The sequence below is a fragment of the Brachyhypopomus gauderio genome, chromosome 14 (genome assembly GCF_052324685.1).
Source record: "Brachyhypopomus gauderio isolate BG-103 chromosome 14, BGAUD_0.2, whole genome shotgun sequence".
NCBI lineage: Eukaryota > Metazoa > Chordata > Actinopteri > Gymnotiformes > Hypopomidae > Brachyhypopomus > Brachyhypopomus gauderio.
The window spans coordinates 21,394,477-21,409,098 of NC_135224.1; the positions used below are offsets into that span (position 1 = coordinate 21,394,477).

General features: G+C 46.0%; 1 protein-coding gene across 1 annotated transcript; it reads left to right on the top strand.

The window, feature by feature from the left end:
• The first annotated feature begins 1,806 nt into the window (after positions 1-1,806).
• Positions 1,807-14,622, top strand: brinp3b (bone morphogenetic protein/retinoic acid inducible neural-specific 3b). The gene is given in 8 exon segments (XM_076973391.1): positions 1,807-2,531; positions 2,533-2,682; positions 5,301-5,491; positions 7,109-7,302; positions 11,175-11,280; positions 11,444-11,680; positions 12,242-12,464; positions 13,005-14,622. Coding segments are annotated over 8 exon segments (2,253 nt in total). The 5' UTR covers positions 1,807-2,496; the 3' UTR covers positions 14,122-14,622.

Below are 14,622 nucleotides of genomic sequence, written 5' to 3' on the forward strand. Positions count from 1 at the left end.
GCCTCCCTCCATGACAATGCCATTTAAAATGTATTTAAAACGGAAGCTAGTGTAAAACTCGTGAAACTCCCTACGACATGTTTTAAAACGGTGACAAGCTTTCATCAGTAAACTTTTGAACATGCTGATCACTTGGCAGTTGTTCCAGTAAGTGAAGATCATTATGAAGGTCAGTAAAGTGAGTAATCGTTAATCAGCATGCCATATGTTTGCGGGGTTAGTGGAGCCTTCGTGAGGTAGCATTAGTCACTGCCCTTTGGCAACCATGGGCCCAGCAAACAACTGCATGCATCTCATTTGAATGCAAATGTGTGTCTGACAGCTTGGTGGCACTCCTGTGTGTTATAGAATATATATATATAAATTTTGCAAAAAAGACATTACAGCACATTTGCACTGATGTGATGTAGGTTAACAGCATCTTGCTTTCACATGCATGTGAAACACACGCACACACACACACACACACACACACACACACACACACACACACACACACACACACACACACACACACACACACACACACACTGATGTCCCTTTCAGCAACCCCATTTCCTCACACCTCAGCTGGCCAGGGAGAGTAGTGTGGGTCCTTTAGCCTCCACATGTGCCTGTCTGGTCCCAGGAATCCCCATCAAGCTCTGGGACAGACCGTGTGACCCACACATCAGAGACGCAGTAGAAGCTCCCTGCTCTCAGCTTGCCCCGGGGGTAGGAGGGGGTAGCACTTGGAGGGTTAAGTAAGAGCACAGGGGTGGTATAAATGGCAAAGGAATGAGATGGCGTTCACGAGACGAAGGGCGGAGGTAGAGGAGCATTTCAAATACTGTGCACAATGATAACAAAGGTTCCCAAGACTGGAACAAAGGTTCACAAGACTGGAGTCTATATGAGGCTTTAGCCCCAGGAGAACACTTTGCATCTTCTCTCTCTCTCTCTCTCTCTCTCTCTCTCTCTCTCTCTCTCTCTCTCTCTCGCTATATTTCTCGTTATTGCTTTCATGTTCTTTCCATGCCTTTTCCCAGGGTCCCTGCCTCTTGTTCTCTCGTTAAAACACAAATAATGGCAGATTCAGAAATAGCAAACGTGGCATGTGCGTTTGCCCTGTGAATGCAAATAGTTTCAAAAAGAACAACCAGGCAACCAGGCCTCGACGTGTCAGTGGAGCAGATTGTCAGAGCCGACTGGTGTCATTTCACTATTGTGGAAAGCACATAATACCGTGACATCGGTGAGCCTCAGGCGTCTGCAGATCTCAGAGACGTGCTAGGAGATTTAGTGTAAGATCGATCCATGATTCAAGGATACTAGCCATGCAAATTTAATGAGAGCATGACAAAGGAAAGTCTGTGTGGGGTCCACCTGCATAAAGAAATAGCTTTTTGCCACACACAGAAAAGTATTTAATGCAAAACAGTGTAGACATATTGTTACAAAAAAAATGGTCTGCTAATGAGTTTTCATATTTATGTTATTCACGTGAAGCTATTAACCATGAATATTTTAAACAAAATATAATCGTTTTCTTATTGGTTGGTTGGTTGTGTAAATCGTTTCCTTAAAAAAAATAATCAAAACAATATACCACTGAAGCGTATTACAAAATTTTATACTAAAAATACACGTACACGAACAATATACATTAGCATAAAACTCAAGCCAATTATTCATAACAAGATTAAATCTGTTGACGGAAGAAAATAAAGAAAAGATGTGAGCAGAGACGAATTGGCTGAGAGAGAGAGGAGTCGTGGCTAAGGTGGGGTGGGAAGACAAACAAGAGAGTTTGTTCATTTCCGAAGTGCGCGAGGGACCGAATGTCTCGCAGAAGACAAACAGAAGAACAAATATTGCGCGAGCTGGTCCCCGCGCGCCGATGAACGTGACTGCACGCGAACTGGCGACAACACGCGCGTGCACTTCTTTAATTGCCAACCCGGAGTGCGTCCTCAAGACGGAGCAGAGCACCGTGGAGGAAATGTTTACTGTTTTACCTGTGTGTCTTATCTTTTATATTTAAGCGCTGCCATGCATCGTTTGTGAGAGTTTGGATTCCTTAGTTTCTTTTTTCTCTCCTATTTCTATCCGAAACTTAGTTCGTGTTCTAACAACAAAACTGCGTGGTGGAGACTGAGAAACGCTGTTAAATCGACCACACTCTTCTGAATGTTATTCTAATTTGATGTGACAGACTGTTTGTGGAGACCCCATGGACATGTTTTCATAGTATTTCACTCTGTTACGCTTTGGCGACCGCTTGATCCAGCAGCATTCCGGTGCTTTCGCATCGTTTCGAAACCAAAGTGGACCACAAGTCCAGCAGCGACCCTCTCCATCAGTCCTGGAGATCGCCACAAACAGACAAAACGGCGAAATGCTCGGCGTTGCCGTAAATCGTAGCCGATGCGGGAGAGACTTGGGAGAATGAGGAATGCATGGCTGAAGGATGCAGGAACGGAGCGTTGGTCTTAGACCGCTTTGCCTGATGCCCCTATGGGTGGGCATGGTTCTCTGTCTCCGCTGTTGCTGGATGCAGGTGGCCGTGGTCGCTTGTGCGCGCGCTGCTGAGCCCATCGCGTGGCTGCTGTCGGATAAAGGTCCGTTCCACCGAGCACAAGAGTTCACCGAGTTTACGGAGCGCTACCAGCACGGATTTACAACTAAGTACAAAATTTACAGGTACCGGCAACTTGTCTTGCTTGACAGGAAAATAATTGTTTGATTTATGTTATTTTTATACATGCCAGTGGTGATAATCTGGTTAAATGCTCTAGATCATTCTAAAATTTCTGCCACTTATTTTAACACACTGTTCCCTCCGTTATCACCAGCCATCGGTTGTGGAGGAATTTCTGATACTGCGTAACGTTTAACTTTTACGATGCTGACCTTGCCACCCGAAACGGATCATTTATTGTCTTAAAGTTGATTGAATTAAATTAAAATATTTGTCGTAACAGACCTCACATGGCTTTTGCTGCTCAAACATTTTCCGGGCAGGTCAAAACATTTTGCCACTCTGTTGCAGAGCACGTAGATTAATGGACGTCGGCACTGCATGTGCGATATTGCTTCAGCTGAGCGGGAGAGATGGCATGGGTGTTTACTGTCATGGGTATCAATGTCTAGACAGGCTGTAATGATAACAGGGTTATATACTCAAACCTGTCCACTGAAAATTGCCTAATTCCAGTTGTTTTCCTGTTGTCTGTAATTTTGGGTCACTTTGCATCACCATCCTGTATTTGTTCCAACTGGTGAGATTCAGGCGTGATTATTCCAATGGTGGCACCAGAAGCTGCAAAATCTACTGCTGTCTTTTTTTTTGTCTAAATCAGGGTTTAGAAATGGACCCACCCCAATCACTGCATAAAAGCCTTTGACCTTTCCCCCAGATATTCCCATCGCGGAGCACAACCTCCTCTGATTGGAGCATTGGCTTCGCTTTCCACTCGACCTCATCTTCATTTTCTACTCTGCTCTCTGCCCCTGATTACACGGTGGCTTTCTGATTTTTGATTACGTGGTGCCTTCGGGACCGTGCCGAAGGCTCTTGAGCGGAGCAGCGTATTAGCCCACCACTGGTTAGCCCCTCGCTGCGACGCCACCCATCAGACCTCTCCACACCCGCTCAGAGCTTGTGTCATTGGGCTGATTGGCTGTAATGGCCACCCTCGGTTCCGTCCATGATTACTACCTCCAGGATCGGCCTCTTCAGACAAGTGATTCTATGGGTTTCCTCGAGGCCCTGAGGTAAAGCCATTCAGGACTGGTGCTTTTTAATCGGCAAGGAACGATATCTTCCTGAGCCGTCCCACATGAGGTTCTGATATGGAGTGGTACTGCGCTAACTCGATGAGTAAACTATGTGAAAATGAATATGAATTCATCTTCTGCACAGCAGGGCTCAGTGGTTTGGTGCTTGAAGACTCAGATAGTCCATGCTGTCATGGTTTGATAAGAGGTACATGTCTGTAGGCCGTTTAAAAGTGAACTCACTAGTGTTCAGTACTTAGTGTTCATTTCCTAAGCTTAATAAGCTCCATGTGCTTAGCTTAACACATACACTGCACACCTGACTAGAAACTTTTACACAAGTGCGTAGACATTGATAAATGTTACATAAGTGACAGACATGGTGATTCAGACTAGCAAAGGCGAACAGTATGTCTAGTTATTTTAGCTATGAATGTTACATGATTGTCTAAAAATATGACATGTTGGTGTGTTAAGAAACACAGTGTTACGAGATGTGTTATTGGTATTCAGGCAAAGAGTGATGGTTTATGGAGGAAACTGGGAGTTGTGGGTGAACCTGAGATGCGAGTCCCCCAGGGGCCACAGCACGTGCTGCCAGACATCTGGAGATGGAGAGATCAGCCAACCAACTTGTCATGTTTGCTTGTGTGCATGCTGGCAGTGCCTAAGCCATACTTCTCTAACATTGTGATTAATTACGGTGTGATATGATGCATCACACTTTTGTTTTATTACAGAACAGAGCAAGTACCAAGTATCAAACGCTGAAATAACTTTGAAAAACATCCCAACAAAGAATCAAATGCACACTTTTCATTTCAAATGAAACTTGAGTATAACATTTAAAAAATTGTAATTATTTGATCAGCTAACTCCACCCAACAGCCTCATGGGTAATTGCACATACAGGCAGAACAAGGCTCGGTCAGTCTAGAACGGAGTGAAAGAAAGATCTAAGTTCATAGAACGGAGTGAAAGAAAGATCTGAGTTCTTAGAACGGAGTGAAAGAAGGATCTGAGTTCTTAGAACGGAGTGAATGAAGGATCTGAGATCTTAGAATGGAGTGAAAGAAGGATCTGAGTTCTTAGAATGGAGTGAATGAAGCATCTGAGTTCTTATAACGGAGTGAAAGAAAGAAAGATCTGAGTTCTTAGAACGGAGTGAAAGAAAGAAAGATCTGAGTTCTTAGAACGAAGTGAAAGAAGCATCTGAGCAGGAGCCATTTTGAGTGCTTTGCGCAACATTACGGTGTGGTTAAGTGGCTCGTACACCTGGCCCCCTGCAGAGACCACTGGAGTCCCAGCACAATCAAATACCCTGTCCTGTCCCTGCGTGTGTTGGCTGAATGCAGCGACAAAGTTTGGAACAGATCCGGGGGAAAAATTAAAGTGGGTGGATGGGGGGGGGGGGGGGGGGGGTACACACTGTGCTGCCCCTGGGGGTTCCACAGAACACCACGACTGCGATATGAAGCGGGAAAGTGGGGGGTGCGGATGAGGTGTCCTGATTGGTCCACTCTGCCTGTGGGGCTCCACAGGGAGTTCGGCCGATGGAAGGTGAACAGCCTGGTGGCTGAGAGGCCCGAGGCCCGAGGCATGGTCGCGCCCTTTGACCCAGACTTTGTCCACAACGTCCGGCAGCTGGGGAGGCGACCAAGCCTGCAGAGGATTACGGACAGCATCATTAAGAAGTACGGCACTCACTTCCTGGTCTCGGCCACCCTGGGAGGTAAGACGACATACGAGCATCCTCCTGGTTTGAGGGCACTTCAGCGCTAATTCCCGCCATTTCCTCATCAGTCACGCTTAATCCCCACCCCCAACTTCTAAACTCCACCCCCAATATCTAATCCCCACTCCCAATATCTTAACTCCACCCCCAATATCTAATCCCCACCCCCAATAGCGCTTATGTGAAGGTATAGCTTACTTGGGACTCTTCCTCTCTGAGAACCGGTTGGATCCAAACAATTTCATGTCAGCTTCAATGTAGCTATTACATATTTCCAAGTAATGACTGAATTTTTGAGGTTTTAAGATTAACAACACAATCTTAAGGCTGAAGTTTAACGGGTAAAAGTGCAGCACGGTGAAAAATCCATTTATAGCATGTTGCCCTCAACTTGGATTTCGTTGATTGACCCAGACATTTGATGTTTGATGTGTAAAGGTTGTTTCCTTAGCTTTGCACTGTAGTTAGCACGTCTAGTATCGCTAACAAGGAAGGGAAGCTTATACATACCAGTTTGCTTAGTACAAACTGCATGACCAAATAATCACATCCTTTTAGCTATTAAGCAACAACATTAGCTCACGTTTGCTTACAGTTTTGGATACTGTATGCTGTCCGTGATTGTCTACTACTACTATTTTTAAAACAAAACTGTGTTGCTCTGCTAAAAAACAAACTATCTTCAAGGGTGGGCTAGCGGTTCTGAGATTAAAGTATAAAGTGTATTCTTTGTCTCCAGGAATTTGACAAAGTACCACATGATGTTGTGTGTCAGATTAGGCAGGAGCGCTGTAGCACTGCTCTCTGGCTCTTTCGTTTAATGAGGCTAAGAAATGGAGTGTCTCACAGGCATATTATAAAATGCATGAAATAAACCCAAAAAACGCAGAATGAGCACACTGACTTGGTAAGCAGTGCTCGTCTTTAACAGACTAGGCTGTTAGTCATAAGTGCAGGGATGTTAGCCAGAACTGTACTCTTGTCTGACCTCGGAGTTTCAAGATGAGCGTACAGTTCAAAATATATATTTTTAAAAGTATACTTTGCAGAGTGAGATGAGTCGAAGATAAATAAGAGAGAGGCCAGTATTGATGTCTGCTTTCCCGGCTCGCACCGCCCGTGCCGTGATTGGCCTGCGGCGGTTATCCTGCTGTAACAGTAAAAGGAACACTCCTCAGCTGCCTTTCTCTTAGAGAGTAATTACAGTGCTCACCAAGATGATCCTGTGATCGATATCCCAGTCACTAAACGCCCCTCCTCTGCCCTCATTTGGACTCCTTTGGGAGATCAGTTAAAGCCCTACCTAATTCACCACAGACCTCCCCCCCGACTGGATCCATTTTTCTCTGAAATGCATTCTCCCTAAATAAACCCTCCAGCAGAGTCCATTGACTTTGGTCCTCTCTTACCCATTTAAAGATGAACGATACCCCCGCATCCATATCATCTGTAAAATGAGCGATGATCCCGCTGGGGTCCTCCAAGGGCTGTGGGGTTCACCGAGCTCCCGGTGGCTGAGGACAGAGACGGAGGGGTTTGGGTTTGCGGGTGACTGGTCTGATTGGCTGCCTCGGCGCGGGGGCTAATGGTTCCCGCCCTCCTCTCGTCCACCAGGGGAAGAGTCCTTGACCATTTTCGTGGACAAGGGGAAGCTGAGCGGGGGCCCGGCCGGCAGCCCGGCCCCCAACGGCACGGCCCCGCCGCTCACCCTGGAGGCCCTGCACCAGCTAGCCGCCTCCTACTTCATCAACAGGGACAGCACGCTACGGCAGCTCCACCACCTCCAGATCGCCTCCGCCGCCATTAAGGTACAGCGCTCGCCTCGATGACGCAGGCAGACGGGGCCCCGCGCGCCCATGTCATTTGCCTTAAGGTGTTACACATGTCCTCTTTCTGCCTTAAGGTGCGAGACATGTCCTGTTTCTGCATATGATGAATGATATTTCCAGACAAGCGTGGAATGTATGCATAACCTATGACAGGCTAGCCTTGGCCAGGTGTCTTCGGTCTTCGGTGCATTATGGAACAAGCTGAAACTAGACTGAAACTCTGTGAATTTGAGCTGTCCTACTATTTTCTGAGGGCAAACTGACTAAATAATAAATTAATACTTAAAAAAATTATGGTGTAGGTGTGAAAACTTGGAAACCTTTCGTGCTGTTGTAGATTAATGAACGTGTCAAGCGTAGCGGTGGATAATCACTCATGCTACACCTAGCATCAGTAGTCATGTTTTGAAAACAGCATTTTTTTTTTTTTTATTTAAGATTCGTGCTAAATGAAAATAAATGAGCTTTTTGTGAGTGAACTATAGCTGTACGCAGTAATAAGGTAGTCTAAATAACATAATGGAATAGATTTCAAGTGGAATACATTGAAAAGGGAAAAGCCTAGTTTAGAACATTTATATAATGACATTTACTTTCATGATACTTAAGTAGTCATTTTAGTGCAAATGTTTTCACATTATCAGCCAAGAATAAATAGGCTTCTGGTTTTCCAGGAGTAATTTACAACCCAGATACACTCGACCCAGGTTTAGGTTTATATGTGGTATTTACTTTTCCACTGCAGTTGAATATTGTGGCACCGTTAACGAGGAGCGGGGGGGCACATATCACGATGATGGATGAACCCGGCTTATCTATTCATATTCCTCTCCACAATGGCTAATTCCTCTCGTTATTAACTATATCCTCGGCGAGAAAAATGAGGAGCTCCGATGGACAGACCTGGCGCTTGGGTCGCTTTCGAGGAGTGTTTAAAAGATGGCTGCAGGGGAGAGATTCCTCAGCGCCACCCTGATGGATGAGCAGGTGACTGCAGAAAACACGTGCAGGCTTGGGTGGAAATTAGGGCTTTAATGATGATGCAGGAGAGAGAGAGAGTCGTAGGCCTCATTCATTTCACCTGTTCTTATGTGGAGCCCCAGATGCTACCGCTAACAGCAGGCTGGCTTAGCACGAAGAGGTTCGGCCATATAAATGTACCAAACGAGCATATGCTTGTCCGAGGACCTAAATGTGCCTTATATACCTCATGTCACGATGGTTTCAGATATGATCGTTGTCATATTGTGGCTTGCACGTGAGGTAAAAAAAAAATGATGTTAAAAATGGAAGAGAATACAGATTAGATCTTGAGAGAATATTAAATGTAGTAGAACAGAGTAGATTTATGTAATGCATACAAGACAAAAGACACTGAGATTTAGTTTAAAACACCAAACAAGTGTGTTTGCAGGATATTGGCCAGGAAAACACAGGATCCATGCCTTTTACGGACTTCAAAACCCGTGCCTCTGGACCTTCAGAAAACCTTTACAGAATAGTATATGGGTTGTGTGAACAATAGCTCTGACTCCACTAGCAAGATCTGAAGCATATGGCATTAGGAAAGTTCTCCAGGAGGCCATTTCAGCCTCAAACCACTTTAAGTTCCTCTGACATTGTTACAAACTGCTGGCAATTTTTTTTCCGACAAAAGATGTGCTTCAAAGTAAAAGTACAAGCAGTGTAGTTCCCACTTCAATGAATGACGCCACCACAATAGTTTCAGTGAGTGAAAAGGTTAAGATACATTCCAATTGCTGAGAATAATCAGCTATAAATGCATTTTAATAAATCTGTTTGTATATTGTTTGTATAATAAGTGGTAACGAATGGTAAAAATCCCTGGGCCATGCTGATCAGCTTGTGTAAATACATTCTGAGCTTCCCGCAGCACCTGAAGGGTTAAATATACCGAGCGCCTCTTAATAATATTTCTAATTGCTGCATCTGGATGGTGTGAGAAATGTTAGTTGCAGTTCAGTGGTTTGGTCGTTTGCTTAGATCATGTCTAAAGGACAATTAGGACTTGCTCAATGATTAAAAAAGCACGCTACGAGGTCTTCAGCCAAAGCCCAGACTTTCCTCCACTAATACTCTAGAATCGGCAGGTTTCTAAGGAGTTCTCAGCCCGGATCTGACCGCAGGCTGTCATTAGCTAGACCAGGGGGAATCCATTCCCAGAATTCCCCTGCACCACAGGAAGTAACGCTGTTTGTTTGGGCTCTAATAGTAGGAGGATGGTCGTGTGTGAGAATGAGGCCACACCAAACTCCTTCACTGCGCTTGTCTTCCGTATATCTCCTGACATGTCTGACCAGACTCAGGTGTGGTTGTTCAGGCTACCTGATTCAGGTGCAGTCTTGTCTGTATTATTCAACATTTGGGAATAAAAGATTAAAATGTTGAACTACTCTGAATGCTGATTAACATGTTTCATGGAGGTTTAGTGGAGATTAATTATTTTAGCAGTATGGTAAATGAAACTGCATTGGCTATTATTAGCTATGTGAACTCTTGAACTCTGACAATCTTTGCTTACCTTTGTGTATGTTCACTTCTCATGTTGAACAGCAAGAAAAAAAAAGGCTGCTGTTGAAAAATGAAGTAAAACAGTTTATTATGAATAATCATCAAACAGAATAAATTCATTTGGACTGAAGGAACTCTGCATTTAATCTAAGACTGTAGTGTACACAAACAATTACCATGAGTGACATAAAGGTGTCTTTTCCAGTCATCTGAAACACAGCTAGATAACAGTGTCCTTAGGAGAAGGATCGGTGGAATGAAAGATGTATTAATGCTGGCTTATTTTTCTCTTCTCGGGTATTTAATGTGCATTTGCATGCACTGTGATGAGAGCTTAAGAGTCTTCAAGGTCTTTGACTTTCGCTGTGGCTGTACATTAAGCCAGTGAGTCTGAACCCTGCCGAAGAGTTTGTACCTGTAATGAATCTCCTTGTAGCACCATTAAGAGGAACACAAGAGCATGCTGGGGGTATAATGAAGTTCGTATCCTTCTCTCTCTCTCTCTCTCGCTCTATCTCTCTCTCACTCTCTCTCTCACTCCCTCACCTACTCTTTGTCCTTGACTCTTCGGTGAGACTTTGAAGAATTTTTTCAGATTCTTTTTTGGATTGCTGAGTGACGTGTAACGTCTCAGGATTCTGCTGCTCTGACTTTGTGTTTTCTTTATGTTTTTATTTAAGAACTGCACTATAAACAGGGAGTATTAGTTCAAACAATGACAATAGACCAATCAAGGATTAATGATTCAAAGCAATGACAATAGACTAATCAATTTGATGATAATGTGGTTCATATTTCACCATATTTCATCTCTAGATAGCCAAAGGAAATCATGCAGTTGTTGTGTTTAGAACAAATGATCCGCAGTGCCAATAATGCGCTCTAATTACATTCTGTTCCTTTTGAATTGGATATGAATTCCTATTTATTAGGATGTGTAGTCTTGTTTGTTTTGTGAAAGACCTAAATGCAAGACCACAAATAACATAAATATCCATTTGATTATACTTTCCAGCGCTGCGAGGGATTAGACCCTTGTTTTTAATTTGAAATCCATATTGTGCTCGGAAATGATCTGCTGCTCGCTGCTAAACACCGGAGAATGCGGAGGAATCGTTGTCTGGCTGCCATTGTACGATTAACGATGAACTGATGATGCAAAAATAAGAAACCAATTAACGTATGTGGATTTAATGCTACGATTAGTGTTTAACAGCTGAGACAGTCAGCGACATTAAACAGGGACGTTCACACGATTTCTAACCAGACGCCGTTTGCCGTAACATCTCAGTCACATCTCCACCTTCTCTCCCTTTCAGGTAACAGAGACCAGGACCGGCCCTCTGGGCTGCAGTAACTATGACAACCTTGACTCGGTCAGCTCCGTTTTGGTTCACAGCCCAGAGAACAAGGTTCAGTTACAAGGTAGGAACGCACCCGAAAACACCCGACGCCGAAGCATCAAAGCACCGCTCCTGGCCGGCCGATTACGCGCGGTGCCACACGCTGGCTCGAGTCCCCCGCCCCGCGAGTGGTGCGAGCGTGATAACACCCCCCCCCCCCCCCCCCCATCCCTTCTTCTCCGCAGGCCTCCAGGCTCTGCTCCCGGCGTACCTGCGTGACCGCTTCGTACGGGCCGCCCTGGGATACGTCGGCTGCAGCGGGGAGGGTCAGTTCGTCTGCCACGACAACGACTGCTGGTGCCAATGTGACCAGGATCATCCGCAGTGCAACTGCCCCCACGAGGACGTCCGCACCCACGAGGTCTCCCTGGAGCACGCCAAGGAGGCCTGCAGACATGCCAACCAGGAGTTTGAGGAGTCAGGTGCTAAAAGTGTCCTTTTTAACACAGTTATGGGGTGACTTCTGAACGTTTATGACGGACTGTATGTTATCTGTTGGGTTTTACACAGGAGATGTGGAAGGTGTGCACTATTTTGATTTGATTCGATTCGATTTACTTTATTGTCCCACCGGGGGCAATTTTTCTTGGGCTACCCGGAACTACATATCAACATAAAACAAATATACTATAAACACAGACATCAACCATGAACATCTCACATTAAAATAGATCCAGTACTCTGCTCACTCATTGGAATTAAGAATTGTATGGATATTGGTACAAAAGACTTTCAACCTATTTAAGACTATAAATCGTAGCATCATGCAGCGTACCTTTGCTACTGTATTTTGGTTCCTGATAAATCACTGTGGTAAGTGCAACGACACGTTCATCACTTCACACGATGAGCGGCAGAATTCTGTTTGAGCGTCCCCAGAATTCACAGCTTAATTCATTCATTTTCCCATTTGGTCGGTCCACCCTTGCTTCCTAAGCAGTATGCGCTAATCGGTCAGTCCAAACCTTGTCCTTTCCGAGCAGACGAGTTCCAGGCTTTCGTGGGCCGCCTGCCAGCACTGGCCGTCCTGAACTCCTCGACGGTGCGACAGGCGTGGCGATCGGACGCCGGCCTGCTGCGGCGTTACGGGCAGCTGGAGAGTCGCGTGGGCCTCCTGCTCAGCAAGGCCCGCCGCACCGCCCAACGCCTCTTCCGCCTCAGCAGGAGGTGCCGCTCCCGACCCAAAATAGTTGCCCCCAGGGAGAGGTAAGTGCCCCGCCAAAAGGTCGTGAAGTTTTAGCGCCCGTGTGGGCTTTGAAAATCTCTCTGGAGGGGAGGCTCTCATTCAGTGAGGATGACGAGTTTTTATTAACCTGTGGCAAAAAGGCACCTGCTAAAATCACTGGAAGTACATTACAATTTAAAAGCCCTATGGATGAACCATTTCTCTTTGTTTCTCTATCTATATTCTACTGCTAATGGCTAATGTTTTATTGCACCACTGACTGGAACTTTTAGAGCTATTAGTGGCTGCGTTTCTTGCCATTTATGCCTTTAAAAGCAGGTCGTTCCATAATGTGAAAGCCATTATCAGTATTGCAGAATGCAAATTATTCATTTGCTGTCTATTATTTTTGTATCACGGTCATTTGTTTCGTTTAGTGGTGTCATTGTGTTTCTCCTGCTGCAATTTGCACACCTGAACGCCAATTATGTTTTTTTGTTTTTTGCTCCCTCTAGCTTTGATTCGTTTCTCTCTGCTATATCCTCACCTCTGGGTTTCTTTGTTTGTCATGCGGCTCGCAGGTCTCTTGGCTACTGGCTGCAGCACGTCCTCTCCATCCTGTACTGCCGTGAAGGCCAGAGGCCGGGCTTCTACTCGGAGGAGACGCGGCGTTGCTTGTGCCTGTCTGAGCACGCCTCCTGCCAGGCTGTGATCCCCTGCGTGGTGGGGGACGGCCCCCGCTGTGCCTCCTGCTCCCCGGACAACCGGACGCGCTGCTCGACCTGCAACCCCGGGTTCACCCTGAGCCACGGGGCATGCCGGCCTGCCGTGCCCGACCCGGCTGACCCCTACCTGGGCTTCGAGACGGACCTGCACGACCTGGAGCTGCGACACTTGCTGCGGAAACACGACGGCCGCATCGCCGCGCCTGCGATCTTCGTCAGCAACGACGTGCACCTCAACGCCTGGTTCGACCCATCCTGGAGGAAGAGGATGCTCCTGACGCTGAAGAGCAACCGGCTGAAGACCGGCCGCGTGCACATGCTGCTGGGCATCTCGCTGCAGGTCTGCACCACCAAGAACTCGACCCTAGAGCCGGCGCTGACCGTCTCCGTCAACCCGTTCGGCGGGAGCCACTCGGAGAGCTGGACTATGCCCGTCGGCCAGGGTGGATACCCCGACTGGGAGAAAGCCAAGCTAGACATCCCAATGGACTGCTGCAACTGGACTCTGACTTTAGGAAACCGCTGGAAGACCTTCTTCGAGACGGTCCACTTCTACCTGCGGAGCCGGATCCGCACCGACCTCGCGCAGGACAACGAGACGGCGTACTCGGAGCTCCCCGACGGCCCCGACGCCTCACAGAACTTTGGCTACATGAAGATCAACAGCATGCAGCTCCTCGGCTACAGCGTGCACTTTGACCCGGAAGCCATCCAGGACCTGATCCTGCAGCTGGACTACCCATACACTCAGGGATCCCAGGACTCCGCCCTGCTGCAGCTCACCGAGATCCGGCACCGGGTGAACAGGTTGTCTCCGCCTGGACCACAACCTCTGGATCTGTTCTCCTGTCTGCTCCGACACCGTCTCAAACTCTCCAGCTCCGAGGTCCTGAGAATCCTCGCAGCACTGCAGGCGTTTAGTGCCAGACACCCTTACTACACAGAGTACGACGCAACAAAACTATGTAGTTAATAAGCAGATTTTGGATGCGGTTCTTTTTTTTTTTTTTTTGAGTTTCATATAACTGAGACAAAATTAAATTTCTCCAGGACTCTGAAGTATGTTTTTATGATCTAGCTCTTTGTTGGTGGTGTTTGATATAAACCGCTTTGCTGTTCATAGACGCAATATATATTTGATGTCGATCCAAACTGTAGTTCAGATAAAGAGTTTCGTCGATTTGCAAAATTTGAATTAAATAAACTGGAGCCTTAAAAAAAATTTTCTTTTAATTATACATTTTTGTATTTTTTCAATGGAAGGTTCCAGATGTTTTTGGGCAGGCTCCAAACTCAACATTCGTTAATCTAAAGCAGTAATATGGTCGCTGTGTTTTCACTGTCCTGTGTAAATCGATTCAGTAAGACAAATAATGCTCAGTTATTCCATTCAGTTTGTTCGGATTCCAGAGGAAACACCGTGTTTGAAACACAGCTGTATTAATATGAATAAATAATCGACGTGGGGAAGGGA